Source organism: Chlorocebus sabaeus, chromosome 1 (assembly GCF_047675955.1).
Source record: "Chlorocebus sabaeus isolate Y175 chromosome 1, mChlSab1.0.hap1, whole genome shotgun sequence".
Taxonomy (NCBI): Eukaryota; Metazoa; Chordata; class Mammalia; order Primates; family Cercopithecidae; genus Chlorocebus; species Chlorocebus sabaeus.
The window spans coordinates 105,832,838-105,856,834 of record NC_132904.1 but is presented as its reverse complement, the minus strand read 5'-3'; the positions used below and the strand labels follow the sequence as shown (position 1 = coordinate 105,856,834).

General features: G+C 41.3%; 1 protein-coding gene across 1 annotated transcript; it reads right to left on the bottom strand.

Moving 5' to 3' along the window:
• Nucleotides 1-841: 841 nt before the first annotated feature.
• On the bottom strand, nucleotides 842-8,964 carry C1H11orf87 (chromosome 1 C11orf87 homolog). Its single transcript, XM_008020773.3, has 2 exons — nucleotides 8,775-8,964; nucleotides 842-7,661 (listed from the first exon to the last, which is right to left on the bottom strand). The coding sequence occupies exon 2, from the start codon at nucleotides 7,398-7,400 to the stop codon at nucleotides 6,807-6,809; it is 594 nt and encodes a 197-aa protein (XP_008018964.3). The 5' UTR covers nucleotides 7,401-7,661; nucleotides 8,775-8,964; the 3' UTR covers nucleotides 842-6,806.
• Between the last annotated feature and the right edge of the window lie 15,033 nt (nucleotides 8,965-23,997).

The window sequence follows — 23,997 nt, the reverse complement described above, 5'->3', positions numbered from 1 at the left end:
ATTTGCAAACACAGATAGATGATATTCAGCATAAGTTGGAAAAGAAGGGTTAAGAAAGGTTATCACAAGAGCTTCTTCTTGTTTTGTAAAGTTTTAAAAGGTAGAGCCACTTTTTGAGAGAGGGAAACCCAGTATTATCAGCATCAATTCAAGCCTGGAACATATCTGGAGATGATATTCTGGAAAGAGTGACTGAATTTCAACAACTAATCAGAAAGAGAATACACAGTTAATATTTCATAAATTAATCCACCCAGAGAGATTGAAGGAGTTGGGGAATGGAACCATGCTTGTCTTGTAAGAGCTAGCTGAGTTACTACTCATCCCTCTCTTGAGCCAAACAGCTGAAGTTAGAGCACATATACCTACTGGGGATACAGAGGACAATGGCTAGGGATAGGGTTGTACCAATCTTTACTTGCTGCTGCCTTTACATCGAGTAGCTATTCATCTCCACTCCAGTATTCAAGATCCACTCGAAGTTTATCCAAGCTTAAGAGAAATATTTCCTACACACAATCTGCAGCTCCTAAAGGGTAAGGGATAGGGTGAAATAATGGTCCAGTATTTGGTAGAGTTTGTGCCTTCTTAGGGACATAGAGTGATATAAGGTTTAGTACTCAGGTTTTCTAGCCAATTTAGAGGAACTGAGTAGAAGTTAATATGAAAATACAATCAAGATAATCAAGCTCCCACCTTCATGGAAAAGGGGAGGGCAGGAGCTTAATCATGAGTACATGTCCCTTGTAGGAATACGGAAATTTACTATGGTGTGTGGCATAATGTTTCAAATAGGTCCTGATTTAGGATCCCTTCTTAATAAGCTTACCTTTTTGTCTCTTACACCCTGTCCAACTGCCATGAAGAGTTAATCATAATGCTGACATCAGGAAGAAGATGATTAAGTCCATTGCAGAAGCAGGAAACTAACCATAGTAGGAGGAGTCTTGGGTAGAGAAAAGTAGGCATTAAGGGAAATATTTGCTTCTTGCAGTTTGGAGCAATTTTGAGAAAAGTAAGAGAAAAGTGAGGCAGGTGGCCATTAAAGCTTTCATGCTCCTCTTCACATATATTTAGGAGCCAAAGGAGTGGTGTTGGCTTGAAAACATCTAAATAGCTTTGGAGAAGCTCAAGGATTGGAGATAAATGGTAAACTCCCTTCCCTTAAATATATTAGTTTGGGTCTCAAGACCTCAGAAGAAACCCTCATGGCACCACCCAACATGAAGTAAGATTAGTAGAATTGAGGTGGAGGAGGAGGTGGATGGATAGATGAATAAACCCAAGATAGACCCAGGCTTTTCACCAATAGGTCCATGGCATGCAGGGCACCCAGAACTTCCTGAATCTCCAAGAAGGGGACATTGTGTGAGAGCACTGGTGGACCTATAGATGGCCGGGGTCAGGATGTATGTGTTTGAAATGGAGGACAAACGTCCATGGTGTAAAATTGCTGTGGTAAATGTCAACACAAAAGCCAGTAGGACAATAGCACTTCAAACTAGGGAACAGATCCTTTCAGCAGGGTTCAGCTAGGATCCATCAGATGGGTTGGAGGCTACCTTTCCCTTAATTGGCACAAAATCATGTCAGCCACATCCCTTCCTGATATACCTGATTATATTCTATTAGAGAAGTGGAGGCAGAGAAAGAGGAAATCTGAGAATTTAAGCATATGACCTCAAGATCCTGAGCATCTGTGTAAAGGAGCTGCTACCTTATTATACTGGACTGTTTGTTGGGTTGTCCTAAATTTTATACACATCCCATTTCTAAGATGTAGTTGGTTTGTGAGGAAGAGCAGATAAGTTATAAAAATTTTTTGAAAACAATATAATTTCTTTGAGCATCTGAGTATAATAGAATAAGTAATTATGTTATCCTGGTATATTATATATTAAATTGGTAAGGAAATACTGTCCAAAAAGCCAATTAACAAGAAAACTCTTTTATTGATAGAAAAGCAAAACAAATTTTCCATGAATTCTAATCTTTTTTCTTCTATCTATTGGATATACTCAAGTTCAAAAGTCAGTTTTTCTGTTGTTGTCATCATTGTTACTGTTGTTGTTGCTAATCTCTCTATAGAAACAATCCCTTGTAATCACAACTGTAAGGGAAATATCCCTACCTCAAATAGGTAGGACTTCCTTGAGAAGTTATTGTCTCCAAATAAAGTTAATTAAATTCATATTGTCAGCTAAGCATTCATACATGGCACCAATTGTATTATTAGGTTGGTGACATTAATAAGTATTGATGTCAAGCCACATTAGCTGTTTCTCAAATGTTACCAAATAAATAGCAAACCAAATCAGAATCAGATTTACATTCATTCCAATGATTAAACACTCTTATAGATTGGGCAATTTATTCTAATATGAACTGAAACATCTGTGAGTCACAATCACAAGTTCCAATACAAAATGGCCCAAATAAGTAGGCCTTTCAGATTCAAATTCAAAGTTCAGATTCACATGGGAATGGGACTAAGGAACCTGATCAGATTATGTTAAAATTTCTGGTTCTAATTTAACCTGTAACTTCCATATAATATCAGCTAGCAACTGTTCAACTTTCACCCACAGAAAAGCATTAAAGCATATGTCTACATGATAAAAAAATAAAATTTAACCATTATCTAATTAATACAATTGATGCAGATAGAAATGGTGGAAAAGTCAGATGTCAAAGAAGTTTCTTAAAGCTAATTTTACCCATATTATCCAAAAATGATTTATCAAACTAAACAGATAATAGTCATATTTTCACTTTACCTTTAGCTATGCAGATATAAATTGTATCTCTACACAACATATAGGTTGAAAATGAAAAACATCAAACCACAATCCAGGTTCCAGGTTTGTGGTTTAGATGGCCCTAAACCTCTTCTGGATATTTTTGCTTTCCATCTAGATATTTAGACCACATTGATATGGTTCATAACTTTATCATCATTGCTACATTTGAGTCACTAACCTAGGAAAGGAAGCTTATCTAATTACCAGTTTTCCAAGCTAACCAGGACTCTCCCCTTTCATTATTAAAGAGAAAGTCATTCTGATTTGACCCCAGAGAAATAAGTGCATGCACATACCTGACTTTTCAGTATCCTCTTTGGATAAGAGGATGGAACAACTATTTTGGTTTCCATCTCATTCTTGTAATGACAGAAAAGAGAATACAAAAAGTCAATTGTAAATTTATACAAAACGTATGCATATATAAATACATATCTATGGGTGTATATAAAGTCTAAAGATTATATCCATCTACGTCTTTAAGATTCAGAGTCTTGTACAGTTGACATAATAGTATTCTCTCTCCAAATTTTCTCATTTTTAAAAACAATAAGAATCAAGCATGCCACCTTATACTGAATAGCAAGTGCAGAAGTTAAGCTGTAGCTATAGGGGTTTGAAGCAATTAGTTTGACGGGACATCAGTGAATAAAATCCTTAAAACAAATTTAGCTATTTCCAGATTGCCTTTTGTTTCATAAAAATGAAAACCTCAATGCCCTGTTGGTAGCATCCCAAACTTCCGAGACTGCCAATTGAGCTCTATAAGAAGCAGTGCTTTAAACGAGGTCTGTATAAATTGCTTGGATGTGTGCTTATTGAAATAATTTGGTGTGGGAACTGGCTTACTAGAATTTCATGTAATTCTCTATCTCATAAAAAAATCACAAGTGATACCACTGGAAGCTTAGGTTCTGAGTATATTAAGCTCAGTATGAAATCTGACTCACAAATGGCATCATCTTTACACAGAGCACTATTAAAAATATTAAACTACAGTCAATTAATGGAGAAAGGCATACACATTTAAAGGTGCACAATAAAAGTGTATTACAGATGTGTGCCCATGTTGAGAGGTATTGAGATCATTTGTTTTACAATATACATAATGCTTTTCTTTTTCTTGCTCCTTGCATTCCTTTGGGGGAAAATGATGTAGGACAATTTCATAATTACCCCACAGAGTGTACAGGCTGCTCCTTGGAAGGGGATTATTATTGCATGCCTTGAATATACTATGATTCATAAGGCAAGAACATATGCGTAGCTTCAGCACCAAGAAAATGGAATCGTTATCCAGCACTGCTCACAACAGAACATCTTATTGCTTTAATAAAATGGGAAATTATTCACTGCAGAAAGTGCACCAAATAAGGGGAAGAAAGTAATATCCACGCACTTATTGGAGCTCATTGGAAATGACGAAGCTCCCTTCTGGGTCCCTGATTCTATTCAAATTTCAAGTCCAAAAGTCGTTCTGTAATAAAGTATTAAAGAGCTACCACTGGATGAGGGTAAGCTACAAAAATTAATGGACTTTCTTCTTCACAGTGCCTTAGTCATTCTGATGTACAATGTAGAACTCTGATGCACTAAAGGATTCCCTAGTGGCCTGAGGGAGTTAATGCACTCTTTTACCTATTACTAGGAAGTGACTAAGGCACTGGAGAAAAACTGGTTCATTGTTTAATATATTGTACCCAAAGATTATGCCTGGTCTTCCTAATATTACAAGATGGCATGCCTCAGTGATGATCTTCTGTGCTTCAGGAAAGGTGATTATCTTATGGGTGATTAAAATTAAGTTTACTAAATTATTTTTATAAAAGATGCAGACTGAGCTTGGACAATTTAATAGATGACCAAAAATATTAGAGGTAATATTTCCTCTGGATAAGAGCACATATGTATGGACCAAGTAGACAATTTAGAACAACCAGTTGCTTGGGAGAGGGATGCTCATAGGGGCACTGTTGCCTTACACCCTGCAGGGTAGTAAGGACTGTTTTGGTAGAGCTTTTTGCAGATCATTTTCATTCATACATTTTCCAAAAATTTGAATAGTTGTCAAAGGCTTGATTTCCAAGAAGAGATGCCACTGCATATAACTAATATTGTAATATGCTTCTGGCTTCTTCTATCATTCAACCAAAGGAAACAAAGTGGTAAATAACTATAGACTAATTCCCTTTCTAACGTAGATGGCCTTGTCTGGCATTAGAAAATAATAAAATATTTATCTTATTTTCTCAGTGTTTTTGTATGTTCAGTGAAGTTAGGACAGACTGAGAAAGATAGCCTTTCCTTTGCTGCAGGCACAGATTTGTAACTAAACAAACAAGCTGCAAACATTTTTATCCTATAAGTAATTACTGGATATAACTTTTCTTGAAATTCGCATGTCCTGTCATCCAAATTGCCCAACATCCCCACCAGTCTCATCCCCAACCACATACAGTACAAGCAAGCACAAACACCACTGCCTCCAGGTGGTAACTGCATGCAGGGAGAACTACAGGCACTGTTTAAATATTAACCATGTTTTTAATAGATGGCATTCTTGCACATCCATTATTTGTTTCTGTGGTTGTGTTTTTTTCTATTATTTGCAAAAAAAAAAAGCATGTGTGTCATCTTTTTATAACAGTCTACTACAGAATAAGGTACAAAAGAACACTTCTGGAAACAGCAGAAGCCAGGTCTGCACCACTGAATTTCTCATCCAGTGGTAACCATTATATCAACAGCTGGAAATTAAGAACAATAATATACAGTTTGGAGGACATAGTACAGAACTATAGTTTTTTTCTGTATTTGGTACCAATATAATACATATATAACAAAGGTGCACTTGTTCTAAAAATAAAACAGAAACATTCTAGTTGGTTAGATACTGCACTTTCAGTACTGCACATCACCTAATACTTTTTTTTTTTTTTACAAAAAAGGTAACTTATGCAATGTTTAATAATAAGAAAACCAATAGTACACGCTAACTCGATTGTAGAAAAAGAAGAAAGAACCCAACCAAAAGCCAGAATAGTCATTTTCCAAAACAGCCCCTCCTCCGCCTTCACAACTAGAGGAAGTAATCAGAACGGTGAGGCGACTTCAGCACCAGACCTGGCTGGACAGCTCCCAGATCCTCTGTAAATCCCGAAAATGTCACAGGTCAAAGGTGTATGGATGGGGGCGGGGCAGGGAGTGAAAGCGTTAGCTTTTTTAAAAAACTCATTTAAAGATTTTAACGTACTTATGCTCGGCCAGCGAGGGTCATTTTAAAAAGTAAATTAAAGGTTCTGTCCTGGAAAAGGTAATAGGTAATAGTTAAGCAAAGGGTGAGAAATGGGCTGACTGGCGAGGGGTACCTGTCATAAACACTTTCTGGGGACTATTCTTTATGCCCTCTTGCAGTCCTGGTGCTTAATGTAGACGTTTTCTTTATAATATACTATTGCCTGAGCCCGGCTGAGGGTGGGAATGGGGAGGAGAGGGAAGCTAAAGAAAAAGTGAAAGCTTAGGGGTCAGAGGGGGAAGGAAGGAAACTAAACCTTAACTTGACAGCTATGTACATTACCGGGCCCCCTCCCCTCCCTTTGCTTCGGGAATCAATGCCTTTTATATATTTGGTAGCTTGTGCGGTTTCTCCTCCTAATTGAGGGGAGCGCGGATTGGAGTGGGAAGATGCATCCTTCATTGACAATGAGAAATTATGTGATTTGTCATGCGCTTGGATTGTGTTATTAGTATTATAATAATTACTATAAATATTAATAAAGTATTATTATCAGCGTTATTTCTTCTTCCGAGACTTTCCTCGCCCAATATTTACAAATACCGCACAGTGCCTCGGCGGAGGAGAAACAAGAGTAAGGGGAGGGCAGGTAAGGAAACCAGGAAGAGGAAAGAGGGGTCAGAGGAAAATGGAAAAGGAAGGAAGGAGGAAAAAAGCAAGGATGGCAAAGATGATGGAAACAAGGACGGGGAACGAGAGGGGCTAGACGATCAGGACAGTACCACCGTTTGCAAAAGGCCCTCGCCAGCTGTGTCCAAACAGGAGGAAGCTGCGTGTGCTCCTTGGGGACTGGAGGCTGGCGGTGGAGGCGGAGGAGCACAGGGACCCTGGCACGGGAGGCCAGGGGACGAAGAGGAGGACGACGAGGCGTTGGAAGGGGCACAGAAGGGAGAGTCCCGGGGCTGCCTCTCCAGCCGGGTTTCCTTTGTGTGGGTTGGGGCCTGCCTGCCAGGTCGGAGCAGACCCCCGCCACCACGGCTGCCGCTGCAGTGATCCCGCTCATATTCCTCCTGAGCCCTCTGCATCTTCCGCTTCTTCATCCTACGCTTGTGGATGTGGAAAGTGGAGAGGGACAGCACGATGAGGCAGAAGATGAGGGTAACCAGGACAATCAGCACCAGTGTGGAGGAGAAGGACTGGAAAAGCTGCTGTCCCACCTGCGTGATGCAGGTGCCGCTGCCACCTGCGCCTGGGCCGCGGGCACCCGTGTTGCCGCTGCCGCTGGCGTTGGGGGAAGCAAAGGTCCGGTTGAGGAGACACGGCGGCAACGCCAGCCTCAGCTCCTTCGGCGCCCTGGCACTCATTGGCGCGGGGCTGGGAGGGGCCGGGCCCACTAGGCTTCCCCTCTTGGGCACACTGTTCCCACCAGCCAAGAAGAGGACGGAGCCCACGCCACCCAAAACTGCTCCCTGTAGCGGGAGTGGGTGTGCGAGCAAGCCAAGGACTAAGGGAGCAACTGCTGGCAAGCAAGGCGACCAAGGAGTGAGCGGCGCCCGAGAGATCCTCGCCGATCCCACCTGGAACGCGTCTTCACACGCGCACCTTTCCTTCGCGGAGGCACCAGCCTGCAAAGACACAAAGCTTAGTTAGAATCTCGACCGCTGCCCAGGGGAGTGCGGTCGGGAAGAATCAACCACCACCGCAAAGCGGCCGTCTGGGCACGCTGCCTGAGCTGGGCGCTGCCCGTGTTTTCGGTCAGTGGACCCCAGCCTGCCCGCCCGTGGCCGTGCACCAGAGCCACCAGCAGCCTGCTCACCCCACTCGACAGGATGGGGTCTACGCCGGCACCGCGGAGGTGCAGATTACTCAGCAGATACGGCAACCTCCCTTCCGCCCTTCACAACTTTATAATTGCAACAGACAAGCAGCCGCTTCGGATTGAAGTCCCTACTTCCCAGAGCTCCGGCTCCCCTCTTTTCTGCGCCCTCTCGGTAGATGTCTTCGCCTGGATCCCTCCCCTCCCAGCACCCACTCCGGGCCACCGCGCGGGCTCCGGGTACGCAGTCCTTCCTTTCCCTCCCCCTCCAGACTTGCCCTCCCTGGACGGCGTCAGATCCCTTGGGTCCCATTCCCAGGGAGATACCCCTGGCACCACATCCCACTCTGCCTCTGTCCGCGACCGCGGCTGACGAGCAGGAACGCGCTCCATCTCTTCTCCAGCCTTCTTCCCTGGCATTCTCCCCTCTCCAAACAAAAAAAAAAAAAAAAAAAAAAAAAAAAAGCAGCTGAAGCATCTTTCTCAGCTGACACATTCCCACAAACGGCCCCCTCCTCCCCATCTCTCTATGCCCCCAACTTGGCAGTAGCCTGATTCTTTCTAGAGGAACTGGAATGGAAAGAGGGGGGTTCCCGCCTGCAAAGTTTGGGGAACAGACCTTCTTTCAGTCCTTCCTAGACCCAGCCCGAAGGCCCGGAGGCTTGTCCGGCGTACCGGAGCCGGTAGACCCGCAGCGCGCAGGAGAGCCTCTTTGCTGTTCCCAAGCGGCAGCTGCAAACTGTTGCACTGCGGAGCAGCGAGGCAGCGCGCAAGCAAGCCGGGGCAGGGGCAGAGGCCGGGGCCGGGGGCTGGAGCTATGACCGGGGTGGCTACACAGGCCGCGTGAGCTGTCCTCCCCACTCGCGCCCGGCCGTCAGGCCACCCGGCCATCAGAAGCCTTTAGTCACACCTTGTCTCTTACCTGGACCGCCAGCTGGCTGCAAGGAGGGAGCCCCCGCCGCGCGGCTGCAGTGGCGGCTGCAGAAGGCGCGGAGTGAATGGGCCAGAGACCGAGCCGCGCTGCTGCTGCCGCTGCCGCCGCCTTCGCCGCCGCTTCAGGGAGCTGAGCTCGCAGCCTATTGCCAGAGAGGCCGGTGACGTCAGGCAGCCACTGCCAGGGCTCCAAGCCACCCCTCAGGCCCCCACCCACCCTAGCACCCCAACACCTTGTCCTAGCATAGCGAGCCTCTGACACACACTTCCCAGTTCGCTGCCCTTCTCCAGCCCCGGAACTAGGAGGAGCAACCCCCAACGCCCCCCCCCCCCCCCCCGCAAGCAACCAACCTTTCTCTCTTGCCTAGGAAGAGTTGAATCTTCAGTTCTCCAGCTGTCTGATTTCGTTCTAGAGTTGACCCTTTGGTCCCAGAATCACATTTTTACACCCGGGATAACCATCTCCCATCGGTGCACAGATCAGACTTTCTCCCGGGTGGCTGATGAAAATTTCCCCCACCCCCAATTCCTCTCTGTGCTGCCCCTGGTTCTGAACATAAACTGCGTGCATTAGATGACGGGGACATTTCTCAACACAGGTGTGACAGAACCCAACACACACACCTGAACAAATTAAACAATCGAAATTAACCATTTTTCTCCCCTGGAGTTTCCAAGTTATCTTTCACTCCATCTGATTCATGATCCTTCTTGCATCCCTCACATCCTCACCTCTAGGCCTCAGACCCACTCGATGTATTAAACACTCCTTCTATTCTGTCACTGTAGACACTCATGAGCACACAAAGCATAGTCTTACAAGGAAGAAATATGAAGTTATTCACAGGAAGGCAGAAATGAACTGCCTTATGAAAATTCCAAGTATTTGTAGCTTGCACAAAGTACCCCTTCATTGGCCCTAATTCTTGGTAAAGTGTTGGAGCACAACCTTTTAGCAAACTGGATAGAACTTCCAGAAAAGAACTCAACAGACTCCCTAAATCTTGGAAGAGACTCGTTAACTATTGGTTTAGGAGGCTTGGAAAAATATGAATAGTGCATTTAGTTACAGAATCCAGCTTTGAAATGGAGTATGCTCATTTTTCTGTTGGAGAAGCTAGCTCGGAACAGTACCTAAAGACATTGCATGGTCTTTGAAGGCACTCGGGTGTATTACTAAATGTGTATTTTCTTCTTTCCTCCTTGTTTTCTATCTTTGAGTCTGGCACAGTGCCTTGTAGCTTACTTGATAAATTAAATGATGCAGTGTATGTTGTTACTCTTTCATGCTATGCCTCAGAAATGACTGATGCCCAATTATCTGCTTGTATTTGCTGTATGTGTAAAGAAAGAGGGTCTGACATGTGGAGGAAAAGGCTGTCTGTAATCTGGGGGTCCCTTCTTCTGACTCTCTGTTTAGGCTCACATAGTCACTGATGTCTGCCCCCCGCCCCCACCCCAATGGTAGCATCACCTTCCTGCCTGAAATGAGAGTACCAGATGCCTGCAATAGCCATGTGCCACATTTGGACAATTTGACTTTGGTGGGCTCAGGGGATAGAATGGTGAGCCTTTTTTTTTTTTTTTTTTTTACTCTGTGACTAAGTGACACTTTACCATTGATGCCTGACAGGCAATGCCCCATTTTTTCACATTCACTTTGCTCCTGAAAAGTTGAGTCTAATAAACATTTTGTAAAGCAAATCCAATTTAGATTCTCCAAAAAGAGATCTGGCTATTTCAAGAGACTCTTCAGCAAAAAATAAAAGTTTTTTTTTAAATGTTATTTTGTAAAGCAAAGAATTTTTACATAATTAGAATTAACTCTTGGCCATGCATAGTGGCTTACGCCTGTAATCCCAGCACTTTGGGAGGTTGAGGCAGGTAGATCACCTGAGGTCAGGCGTTGGAGATCAGCCTGGCCAACATGGTGAAACCCTGTCTCTACTAAAAATACCAAAAAAAAAAAAAAGAAAGAAAAAGAATTAGCCAGGCATGGTGACAGGTGCCTGTAATCCCAGCTACTCGGGAGGCTGAGACAGGAGAATCGCTTGAATCCGGGAGGCAGAGGTTGTAGTGAGCCGAGATCATGCCATTGCACTCCAGCCTGGGCAGAAAGAGCAAAGCTCCATCTCAAAAAAAAAAAAAAAAGAAAAGAATTAACTCTCAATGGTCTGTTTTCTAGATCTGAAGGAATTAGTTATTGGGTTTTCCCTATGGGGAACATACCTTTACAACATGTTGTAATGGGATCGCAATATGTATGTAATGGAATTCTTCTTGCACGCCAAGCTTCTAGGGCATGTCAGAAGGCTTCCAATGTTATTCTTTTGTTACAAATGATAGCCATCTGTTATACCAGGAGTGCTAAAACTGTGTGCATTATTTTATACACCCTATGAAAAGACAAGGTCTTAATCTGGAGAACTTACAGTCTACAGCAGATGAATGTGATTCACCAGAAAATGGTATTTAATTGGAAATGATTTAGGTAAAGACATTAGTTTTCAGGTCAAAAGCACGGGACCCTTTTTTGTCTTTTCTCTTTCAAGAATAGGCAGTAGGGTCATAATTTGTTCTTACCCAGAGGACAAATGTGCTAAATACATAGATTTGGATGTCATTGGGTAGTGTGTTTCAAACTCAAGGAAGAGCAATGACAGCAAATATGCACACCTCTTGGACTGCAGGAATTGATCCCACTGAGTTGGCACATGATTTTGGCACATCTGGCTTAGTGGCAAGGCTTCTTCCAGACAACACCATTGTTGCCACTATTTTCGGCACCAAACTTCACAAGCCACACTCCCAAGAGTAGAGAACCAAGAAGCTTCCGAGATTCCTGTAATCTTCCATTGTAATGGGAAAGCCCCTCTGGACATAAGCATATTCCAAATATTTAACAGCACTTAATATTTGCTTCCAAGTTTAATGAAGAATCTCGATCTAACTTAGAGAAAAGTGCCACATGGGCACCTGTACCTAAATCTAAGAAGCATTGAATCAATAATAATTATAGCTATTATTATTTGCAAAACACCTACTATGTACCAGGCTATAGTAAATCCTATATTAGCATTAATCCTCTCTAGAAACTTGTAAGGTTATTTTTGCCAAAATACAAAATTATTCATTTACTCACTTGTTCAACAAAAGTCTGTGAGTACCTGCTATAGGAAAGGTGAGAAAACTAAAGCTCAAAGTGTTTAAAGGTCATGTCTAAGTAACCCACTGAGAAGTATATTACCACACATATTATTGGGCTGAAACACAGGTAAACTGATTCCAAAGTCAGTATTCTTTTTATGACTACTTTTCATGACTAATGGCTTTTCTCTCTCTGTTTCCCTTTCTGTTTCTCTCTTTCACACACACTCTTCTATTTTTATTTTTATTTTACCTCTGTCTACTTCTGATTGGGGTAATTATGTAAAGCTAGAGAAAAGCAGAGATGCTTGGTTGAAGTGCAGGAGGGAAGATGAGAAATCTCCATTGTTCAGGTCCTTCCTTCCAACCAGGAGCAGTCTACAGGATCTCCACAGATTCCCGTGGACTGAACAAAGTCTAGTTTGACTTAGGCAAGTCATTCAAAAACACAGTGCAGCATGATATATACCAGGCTCCTCTTAGATTTACAGGGACTTTTCCAGATAATGTGCAGCTGATTTTGACATTTTGCCTAATCTTCATCTCCTTTAATCTGGATCCCTGCATACCTATAGAAGTATGCTTATATGTTGTCATGTTACTATTAAATCAACTACTGCCCCACCTAGCAAATAAATAATAAACAAAGCTCAGAGTGAAGTTCTTTACTTTGTTCTAGTTTTATTCTAGTTCAGTCTTCTCATCTGCAAAATGGGAAAAATAATAATAGAATCATTTTTGCAGTGCTATTTTAAGCACTGAGCGTAAAGCAAGCATTCAACAAATAGCTCATTGCATTATAAAGAAAATTACTAAGATTGATATTTTATCCCTGGCAATAGAAGCATTATATTGTTTTGGACTTGAAAATTCAGAAAACATTTGGTAAGTATTAGTGTCCTTTATAGGAAGATGACTAGAAAGGTGAAGGGACTGAAAATAATGAAAGATAATAAGCAATTCAAGGAGCTGGGAATATTAATCTTAGAGATGGAAAGATGTGGGGAATGTATCATAGCCTCTTAAAATGTTTGGAGTATCATCAACAGAAGATGGATTTATCCTACCCTACGTACTCAAGAGAGAACAGAAATGTAGTGAAACACATGTAGGATAGAAAGCCTCTTTCAATTCATTATTTCAATAGTGGAAAGACCTTTCTAACCACGTAGCTGGTTATCATATACCTCAGCAGTCTTCAGACTGGAGGAGTTAATCCCTGAGAATACAATAGACATTTTCCAGGGGAATATATGTGTAGTTTTAAGGGAATTATTTTCCAAGTCCTCTACCTCTATATGTTCTTCTCCCCAAAATATATCTATCTGGTTTAAAATTTTTTTGTCACCTCTCCTTACATTTGTCCTATTTCACAAAAGAAAAATGTATGTTTCACCAGTTCTCAATCTTACTATAATGCATTTACTCAGGGTGTGAAAACCTTTGCAGAACTAAGAAAAGCAATATCTTGAGGATGTGGCGCTCCTGAGAGAGGTGACAGCTGTCATCTGGGGGACAAACTATGTATCAATTTATCTTAGAATTAGAGTTTAAAAGTGAGGTGGTTGTCAGAGGAATGAAAGTATTCTGGTTTATTTAAATTGAAAAATGGATCCAGACTGGTTTTGGAGACAGTAAGCCTGATTTGTCTATTTAGATTGACAGTTAGAACTGGATTTGCCTGATAGATTGTATGAAAGGCATCCTATACAAATTGAATGAGTTAAATCTGTTGATCCAAAGTTTTGACAAAATATATTTAAAGAACACATATGATATGTAATATGTAATATGCCAGACTGGGAAACTCATTTATTGAACAAATACCCAGAGTGTTCCTACTGTGTGCCACAAATTGTATCAAGTGCTTGGTACACCAGGGATCAAGGAACAGTCTCTGCAATTGGGAACTTACATTCTAGTTACACACGTGATCACATTCTGATTATCTGGCCAAACAAAGAGAATGTTAACAATTCCCTCTTTTCCTAATATTTTTAAATGAACTATCACTCCTGTCAAAGAACAGAAGAATGTAAAGTAAGTAGACCGATAGATGTGAAGTTAAAGAGGCAGATGGGTAAAAATAGACGGACCAGCAGATGTCAAATATTTGATAAGATCTTTGTGACGAACAGATCCTGGATAATGAGAGTCCTGGATCATGGTCAGAAACCGAGTGGCATATGCTTCTTTCAAGAGCAGTAGGCTGTGAATCTGCTTTTCATAGGAAAGATAAACTGAAAATACTTCCATCATCCAGAAAAGGATATGCCTAGATTAGGGTTTCGTAACCTTGCCACTACAGGAGTTTGGGGCCATATAATTCTTTGTTGTGGGAGGCTTTCTAGTACCTTGTAGGCTGTTGTGGTTAGCAGGATTCCAAAGGTGGTCCCACAAGATTAAATCATTAAATCCAATGCTGATTTAACAACAAAACTAACCCAGATACTTCTGTGACTTTTTGTTTTGTTTTTTTTTTTGTTTTTGTTTTTTTGAGAACCGGTCTTGCTCTTTCATTCAGACCAGAGTGTAGTGGTCCGATCATAGCTCACTGCAGCCTTGACCTCCTAGGTTGAAGCAATCCTCCTGCCTCAGCCCCACCACATTGCTGGGACTACAGGCATGTGCCACAACATCTGGCTATTTTTTTTAATTTTTGGTAGAGCTGGGGGGGTCTCACTATATTGCCCAGGTTGGATGGTATGATGAAAATGTTTTAGATGTAATCAAAGTCCCAAATAGCTAAACTTAAGATATGGAGATTATTCCAATAGGTCTGATCCAATCAAGTGAGCTCTTCAAAAGAAGAGGGTTATTTTTCCCCCTGCCTAGTGGAAGAAAAGGAAGTCAGAGATTCAAGGCACTAGGGGGATTCAACATGCAATTTTGGATGTTGAAGATGGAGGGGCCATAAGCAAACCAGTGTGGGTGTCCTTTAGTTGCTGGGAACAGCCTTTGGCTGACAGCCAGCAAGGAAATGGGGATTCCAGCGCTACAACTTCAAGGAACTAAATTTTGCCAACAAACGTGAATAAGCTTCCAAAGGGATTCTTCCCCAGAGCCTCCAGATAAGGGCCTAGCCTGGCTGTCATCTTGATTTCATCCCTGTGAGACTCTAAGCAGAGAACCTGGTCAGGCCCCCACCACTTCCTCCACCCATCAGACCTCTGACCTACAGAACTATTAGGTATAAATGTGTGCTTTTTAAGCTACTAAGTTCATGGTAATTTGTTATGCAGCAATAGGAACTAACCTGGGTGCTAAGCACCATTCCTGGCCTCTACCCACTAGATGCCAATAGCACCCCTCCCCAGTTGTGAGAACCAAAAATGTATCTAATACTGCCAAGAGTCACGAGGGTGAGGGGATAGCAAAGTCATCCCTGGTTGAGAACCACTGGCCTAAACATACAACTTGTCACTGTACAGTTAGAACACAATGGTTCAAAGAAAGAGATGGGTGTCTTCTTGAACCCTACCTGTATCTTAAGACAATTTATTGATTATTTTCTCTGAGTTGTTTGAGAAACTCTGATGTGGAAAGAAAACATCAGGCATTCTCTAAGAAATCAATCTGCAACGAAAGCAAAAAGCATTAAGTCCAGGGATCAATCAAGAGGGTTTGGAGGAGAACAAATAGTGCCAATACAATTTTTTTCCATGGTAAATGAAATTTCATGCAAAGAAAAAGGAAATGATCTTGCTAGATTTGAGTATAATTTTTTGAATTTTGTTTTCTATGATACGAAAGTCCACAGCAAGAAAGAAACACTTGGTTTGAGTCACATATTTTTTAGGCTGGTGTACAATACACAATGCTCTAGAAGACTCTGATGGAACACAGTGATAGTGACTTATTCCACATTGTGGGTGGCCATCTCAGTTCTTCCTGTTTCTCACTTTCTTATCAAGCAAATATTACTGTATTCATTTTAAGACCCAAAAGACAAAACCAAATGGCCCCATGGTTTTAAACTTTTTTTTTTTTTTTTTTTTTTTTGGCAGAGTTTCACTCTGTCACCTAGGCAGGAGTGCAGCGGTACCATCTTGGCTCACTGCAACCTCTGCCTCCAAGCTTCAAGCAATTCTACTGCCTCAGCCTCCTGCATAGCTGGGATTACAGGCACCCACCACCACACTGGCTAATTTTTGTGTTTTTAGTAGAGATGGTGTTTCCCAATGTTGGCCAGGCTGGTCTCAAACTCCTGACCTCAGGTGATGCACACCTGCCTTGGCCTCCCAAAGTGCTGGGATTACAGGTGTGAGCCACCACTCCCAGCTTCAACCTTTTATATCTTAGAGTCTTTTTTATTGTCTATATATCACTTTATGCTTGAACAAGAAAACAAATGAAGAAATGTGAATATGGCTTTAAAACAACCTGGGAGTCATTAACCACAAAGTATGACTGACTAGGAAGAAACACACGGGACAGCTTAGATTTCTTCCAGCTCAACATGTTGCTATCAACTATGCTTTTTATTACCGTAACAGGACACACAGAGTAAAGCCAGAGTGTTTCTGAGGAAGACAAAAGTAACAATAAAGTAGGATTACTGGCAGGATGAACAGGCACATCTGATGTAATCAAGTGACTTTTTTTTTTTGTTTCACTGTCCCTTCAGATACTGTACATACTTCTTTTTCGGCTGCTAGATTTAAAAAAAAATTGACAGGTTTGGTGACTTTTTGAATCACTTTCAGTTAAAAGACAATCCTACAACCTTTTAAATCATAAATACAATGTCAATTCAGAGCATTGAGTCTAAGACACTCATAAAAATTCAAAATTTATTCTCTTTTCTCAAAGCTTGGGGTCATTCTAGACAGAAAGCCTGGAGCATGAAAAGGAGCAATATTTGGCTTCTTCTCTATTTCTCTGGTTTTTCTTTTTCTTTTCCCCCTCTGCTCATCCCTAGATTATTAGATAGTTTCTTTCATCTCGGTAGTCAAAGTAAATAAGAGGAAAATGGTAACAGGATAAGAACATTTTACTTAGATTGGTTCTCTACACTCCTGGGGCCTGAGAGATGTTTAGACTGGCATAGGATGAAGAACTCTTTCCTTGACCTGTTTACATTCACCTGTTTTCTCAGTAGTCACTACTGACTATTTCTTCATCTATTAGGAATTTCTAATTTATTTCAGCTCCTTGTTGCTTAATCCTAAGAGAAAACTTTTGAGAAAGAACATTCAATACCTACCCAATAACTTTGCTACCTGAGGAAAAGGAGCTGGGAATTTATGCACCAACTCCATCTCATTTACTGCAGGCCATCACTTTCTAAGTATTGAGGAACTATCCCAGCAGCATGTTAGAATCAATTCCAAAAGTCCTTCCTAGTACATTTAGCTGAAGCCATGAGAGAATGTCCCCATTTCCCAAAATTCTCTCTTTCCAGCCTTTTATTTCTCACTGCTGGGCTAGCATTCTCAAATGTTCACTTTGAGGTATGTTCTCTCTGATTCTTCCAGGAAAGATTAGCCAGTTCTTGCAGCTTGTTTTTTAACAATCCTTTTTATTTTCCTGGAACAGGTAAAGTATTTTCCCAGGGGTTCAAGCTGAGTTTTGGCCAATGTTATTGTCCTAGAATCTGTAGGGGAAGTACAGGTAAACCTTAAAGAAGACAAATAACATCTTATGAGGTGTTTGCCTTAGGTGAGTCTTATTTATATTTTCTAGGCAACAAGAATATGACATCCTATAACAATGGAGAGTGAATGACTTCCACATGCCTAGAGGTTTGGGAGAATCTGGAAGTTCAAGGTTCCCAAGCATATCTATCTCAAATATCCCCATCTCAGGTCTCAGGCATACTCCTTTCCTATCAAGGCATAAAGCCTCTTATCTTTACCTTCAAGGTTGAGAATTAAGTCTCTGCAATTCTCTCTCACACACACACTTAGGTCCCAGATCTGATTTTCAGCTGGATATGCTCTGTAGTTATAGGAAATATATTATCTTTAAATGATGCATTGTCTTTTGAGTTTCACACTGAGCTCTTATTTTATGTCAGCTGAATCAAGGCTGTTATTATTTTTCCTTCAATACCACTATGACAAAAACAATTTCACAGTCTTCATAATTACCATTGCCATCATATTGAAGAAATGCTAGCAATATTGCACAAGACTATATCCTATTGTAATTCAGTACAGATGAGAGTAGTGTGATAACCACTACACTACAGAAATACACCCAGATGAGAGCACTTGTAATTGAGATACTCAGTATGCCAGGAATTATCAGCACTTATCTTATCCACACCAGTAATGGAGCCCTTTTGTGATCTGGCTGGCAAGTTCTAGAATCCAGGGTATTTTTCCTTGGTCTTTTGCTGGTGCCAATTGTCTTAGTTTGGGTTCCCCCAGAATCAGACCCTGAGACAGGGACTTGAATAAAAATAGTTTGTCTGGAAATTGTATAGAATCCCAGTAGGGGAGTGAGAAAGTGATACAGGGAAGAAAAGACAACCAATAAAAGGCATACTGCTAAACCAGCTACCATGAGAGTTTATGCTCACAGGGACAGTTTGGGAAATCGTGCCAAATACATGCTTTAGGATTATTCCAGATTAGAAATAAGGGAGCTGTGTTACATGTCGGTGTATAAGTGCACTTCAGTCTTACCTCACTTCCATCTAGTTTTAAGACTGCTCCAAGGAGGACCTAATTCCCTGACGATCTGGCCTACTTTACCCACAGGTAGAGTGGCCTCCTCTAGTTCCAGAAAAAGTCCTTGGGAAACAGTTGCTAGTAATTAGAAGTCAATAGCAGCACACTGAAATAGAAGGGTTTAACAGATATAGGGGAAGCACTGACAACATCTGTTACCAGTTCCTCCATGTGGCTCATGTTTGCTCTATGGAAAACATTCATGTACTTTTGCCCTGAATGGGCTCAAAGAATGCAGATCAGTGCAATTACAGCAAACCTCTCCTGTTCTGTCACCAATGCAACCTATCTGCCTTTTGTCATCTAGGTTTTCTGCATGAGAATCAGACCCAGGTAAACAGAGCACCCCTCTCCACCAACTGCAGCAACACACCACATACACACACACACACACACACACACACACACACACACACACACACACACATACATGCCAGGTATTTGGCACCATTTCCCGAAATTTCCCTGTGAACATAAACTCTCGTGGAAGCTGGCTTAGTGTAGAGTACCTTTTATTGGCTGTCTTTTCTTCCCTGTATCACTTTCTCACTCCCCTACTAGTATTCTATACAACTTCCAAACTAACTATATATGTGCATATCTTCAAAGGACCATGTAAGAATCTGCCCCCATTAGGCATGAGGCAAAAGAAAAATGGAAACTGTTACTGCAGCAACAGCCCACTCTTAGGAAATCTTTTCAGCAATTCCCCCCACCTCTCCCTATGTGACTCTTCTTTTAGCTCTTTGATATGGTTCGGAGACCAAGAATCATGAAGGTGTTTATTGAAAATTTCTGTTATAAATTATCATACAGAAATATGAGGATTGTTCTCACATTTTCACTGGTATTTGACATCTTTCAGTTCCACCCCTCAGTAGAAATGAAGGCAGCATGAATTCTAGTTAATATCCTTTTATAGTAGTAATTGATACTATAGCTTCAATTGACACTTCATTAGGGACAAAGATTTACAGCTTAAAGAACATATGGAAGTTTCTCAAAAAAGTTATTTCAAAAAAGATGACGATGAGAGGGGGAGGAGACCAGAGATGTCACCGTTATTTACAGAATATCAAGTACTTTCCACGCATTTCCTTTTAATCTTTACAACAACTCTATGACCTAAGATTGGTTATTCCCATTTGTGTGGAAGAAACAGGCTCATAGACTTACCCAAAGTACACCCTGCTCATGGCTGGGTCCAGACTAAAATGTTCTACTGTCTGGCTCAAAAACTCATGATTATTCCATTACACCAGGGACAGCTACCATAGACTCTAAATACTGCTAGGGACTAGCAAGAGAAAATCATTTGTATGATGTATACAACAAGTTTAAGAGAGTAAAACTGGGGAAAGCACAGTTCAGGGCTGACGAAGCAAAACAAAACATCACAGCCTTGAATGAGATGGGGCCCCAAGAGCTCCTAGTTTGCTAATTCAGACCAACATCCATGTAGTGGATTCGAAGCCAGTCAAACTTAGGTATGGACTCTAACTGAGCCACTAGTAATTCTGAAAACTTGAGATGAATCACTTAATTAATCTCTGTCAGCCTCAGTTTCTACCTCTGTAATGTGGAGATAGCCAATTTCTCCTTTAGAGTATAATGTGAAGATCTTAAAACGTGGAAATTTTCTAGCATACAGAAGGCACTCTGCAAATGGAAATTCTTAAATTCTCCAATGTATAGTAGAATTCCAATCTTGGCCCCTCTTCATTTCTCCAAACCTCTATTCCTTGTGATTTTATAGCGTAAAGAGGAGAAGTAGGTGATGAAGAATACCTAGAGTATGTAGAGTTTCTATACAGTAGTTGTGGATTATTTCAATTTATGGAAGTATAGCATCAGGGCTGATTGACATAAAATCAGTTATTGCCTGACTCCAAATCTGAATGGTCAGAGGAATGCCATGTGGAAGAAGAGAGAGGCCACTGCACATTCAGGTCTGTTGGTTGCATGAGAAAAGGAAACACAGGTTAGTTCTGACTCTATTATAATACCAGTTGACCTATCTTATTGGAAACACAGGTATATTTCGTGTCAAAATAAATTTATGATAATTGTTAACGGCAAAATTAAACCAAACATTAAAAAGGACAGATATCCTAACTAACAGATAGTCTAAGTTATATTATTTTTGTGTCATAGGATTCACTTTGGCATGATGGTGCTGATTTATGAAGATCTTTCAAGTGCATTACATTTATTCTTAGGAATTTAATCAGAGAATCCAAAGAAGCTGCCTTGTCTTCTTTTTTAATGGGAGAATAAAGCAAACTCTTGGGATTATGATGGTATTGGATCTCAGAAAAACACATCTTGCTCTTAGATTTGAGCTTTCCAGCAAGGGCATTGAAATATAATACACTGTAATCCATTATCTAAATCAGGTATTATGTCAACAGAAGTTCATTTGTTTCCCATAACATTAACACAGTTCAAAATTATCTCCATATCTATCACTCTTCGTCAACAATAGCAAGTGGGCCATTAAGTTCCCCAGTACTAAGAATTAACTCATTAGAAGCAAAACCTAAGGAGAATTTAAGAAGCCTAATGTCCTTTGCAGACCCATAGTAAGTTTCCACTTCAACAGTGATGGGCCAGAAGGCCTCTCTAGCTTCAGTCACGGAAGACATAGAGGAAACAGAGAGAAAGAATAAAGAACAAGAATTAGCAGTCTGTGGACCCTAATGACCCAATGACCTGTTCATACCTCTATTACAACAGTTATCACATTCCTGAAATTATTCATCTACATATACAACTCCTTTCTTGCAGAGCAAGGCCCTGAATGGCAGGCATTATGTTTGATTCCTCTCTGTACTGTCTAGAGTAGCTGCATCATAAATAAAAGCCCCACACATGTCCAATTCCATTAGTAGCTTTTAGTTCCCTTCCAAAAGTTGTGTATACAAAGAATTAAGCAGATAGGTTTCAGTTTTGCTTTTTCTGTGCCCTCTGGTTCATCTTTCTGTGAAAGAGCTGACAAGGATCAAAGTGATCAAAGAAGGAAGCAGGAGCAGTAGGCAGAGGCAGCCCCCAAAGATCTGGGGTGTGGAAGTATATCTGAAAGCCCTCACTAACATGTCCTTATCCTAAACCCCAGATAGACTAGAGAAAGAATAAAAGTCAAGGGAGATATCAGTAGAAAACAGAAAGGGAACAGATATGCACCTAGCAACTACTATCATATGTAGCATTTGCAAACATGATTCCACTTAATCCTTGTAACACCCGGTGGGACCAAAAATTATCTCCATTTCATAGATGAAGAAAATCAAAGATTAAGTAATTTATCTAAGGGCACACAACTACTACATGAGGAAGCCAGGATTCAAACGTTAGTCTGCTGTCTGAAAAGCCTTCTCTTTCCATTAATCCAGGGTGCCATTCTGACAGATACTGAGTAACAGTTCATCAAACTTGTGGATACAGCCTCCATTGACCAGGCCTCTGGCATAAGCAGTGGCTATGTCTTCAGGCGGCTGGATCACTTGAGCACCAACAGCCTGAAGGCTCAAAGGTTAGAAAGGGAAGACCTGGTGTGAACTCCCTATGCAATCACTAGAACCCAAAGGATTAACTTGTTCTTTGCAAGGTTACAGTGGCTGTGTTTTCAGTGTTTCAGCACCCAATAAGTGAGCTACAGTCAATTTTATGCAACGCACAAAATTCCTATTAATAGTTTCCATTCCAATAAAATATACTAGATGCTTTACCAGGTCTTTTATAATTAATATCTATTTATTTGCAAGTCAGTTGTCAAAAAAATCTTACAGACTGGGCACACGGCTCACGTCTGTAATTCCAACACTTTGGGAGACCGAGGTAGGTTGGTGGGCAGATCATCTAAGGCCAGCAGTTTGAGACAAGCTTGGTTAACATGGCAAAACCCAGACTCTACTAAAAATACACAAATTACCCGAGCCTGGTGGTGGGCGTCTATAATCCCAGCTACTCAGGAGGCTTAGGCAGGAGAATCTCTCGCATTCAGGAGGTGGAGTTGCAGTGAGCTAAGATCGTGCACACTACACTCTAGCCTGGGAGACAGAGCAATACTCCAACTCAAAAAAAAAAAAAAAAAAAAGAAAGAAACTTACAAATGATTTTATTTCTACCTTTTTATTCAATACGAGGCTTTGGCTCTATTTGAGATGTCAAGTGGGACCACACAAAAGCCTGCATTTGCTTCTTACACAGCCCATTCTCTCTCAATATTTGGCAACAGAAGATGTCCTCAGAGGATTTTCATCTGAGAACCAAAGGCCTGCCTACTCCTGGTTTATTTCAAGTGAAGAACACAAATCCCAAACACAGCCTAACAGAGGAAATGGGATCAATGGAAATTCAAAGGTGACTTCTGGAAGGCCTGCCTAAAGCTTGTTTTCATATGACACCTTGTCCTACAAGAAGCCTCTCTTAACCATCTTATTAAAGGACATCAACTCTTTTAAAAATTGTTTAGCATTACCTTTCAGTAGGCTACATAACCCCAGAGGGCATAATTGATACCAGTGGGAAATAGCTAAGAAGCTGATTTTGATTCAACATAAGACCAAACTTTCAAACAATTATTGTCAAATAAGGAAGTAGTTGAACTGGGAGAGATTCAATATTAAAGTCTATTAACTCCTAAGGTCAAAGTTATTATTTGATGGCACTAAATGTAATCAGTGACCTTGCAGAGCCTAAGGGAATGGTACATGGGAGAGCTAAGTTTTGGTGAGATCTTCGCCTTATAGTTCTCTTGCTGCAAAGTCCTGTAGAGTCCAGGATGGTCCCGGGTGCCAGAAAAAAGGCTTGTAGCAGGCCAGACCCAAATGGTCATCAAATTGAACCACTTATGAGAGAAAGTACTGTGTGTTAGAGGTCAGGAGAGAATCAGTCACCACAAGCTCACTCTTGATTCTCTAAATAAAAAAGTGAAAGACAAGCTCATCCCACCAACATCCTTTCCCCAAATCAAACAGATCTCTAATGGTGGAATCATAGATTATAAATTACTATTGCCAGAGCTCATGGAGACCCAAAAGCAAAAGCTTCTCGAACAAAGACAAAGAGGAGTTCAGGAATGAGCAGGCAGCACAGTGAAAGAATGGAGCATGCTTGGCCTAGGATAAATCTGGGCACGGGCCTTCCATCACCAGCCTGCATACTCTGTCCCATCTGAAAGTGTCAGGCCCACCAATACAGAGATACTGACCCGCTGCTCCTTAACTTTGCTGTCAGTGCTACTTAGCTGCCTGTAAATGTGCATACGAGTCTGATCATATTCACCTCCCTTGACTACATCTCTTATGCTCTGCTGATATTCATGTAGGAAATGGTGTGACAGTTTCATAGAAGGGGCTCAATGTCTAAATGGCAAGTCTACATTCC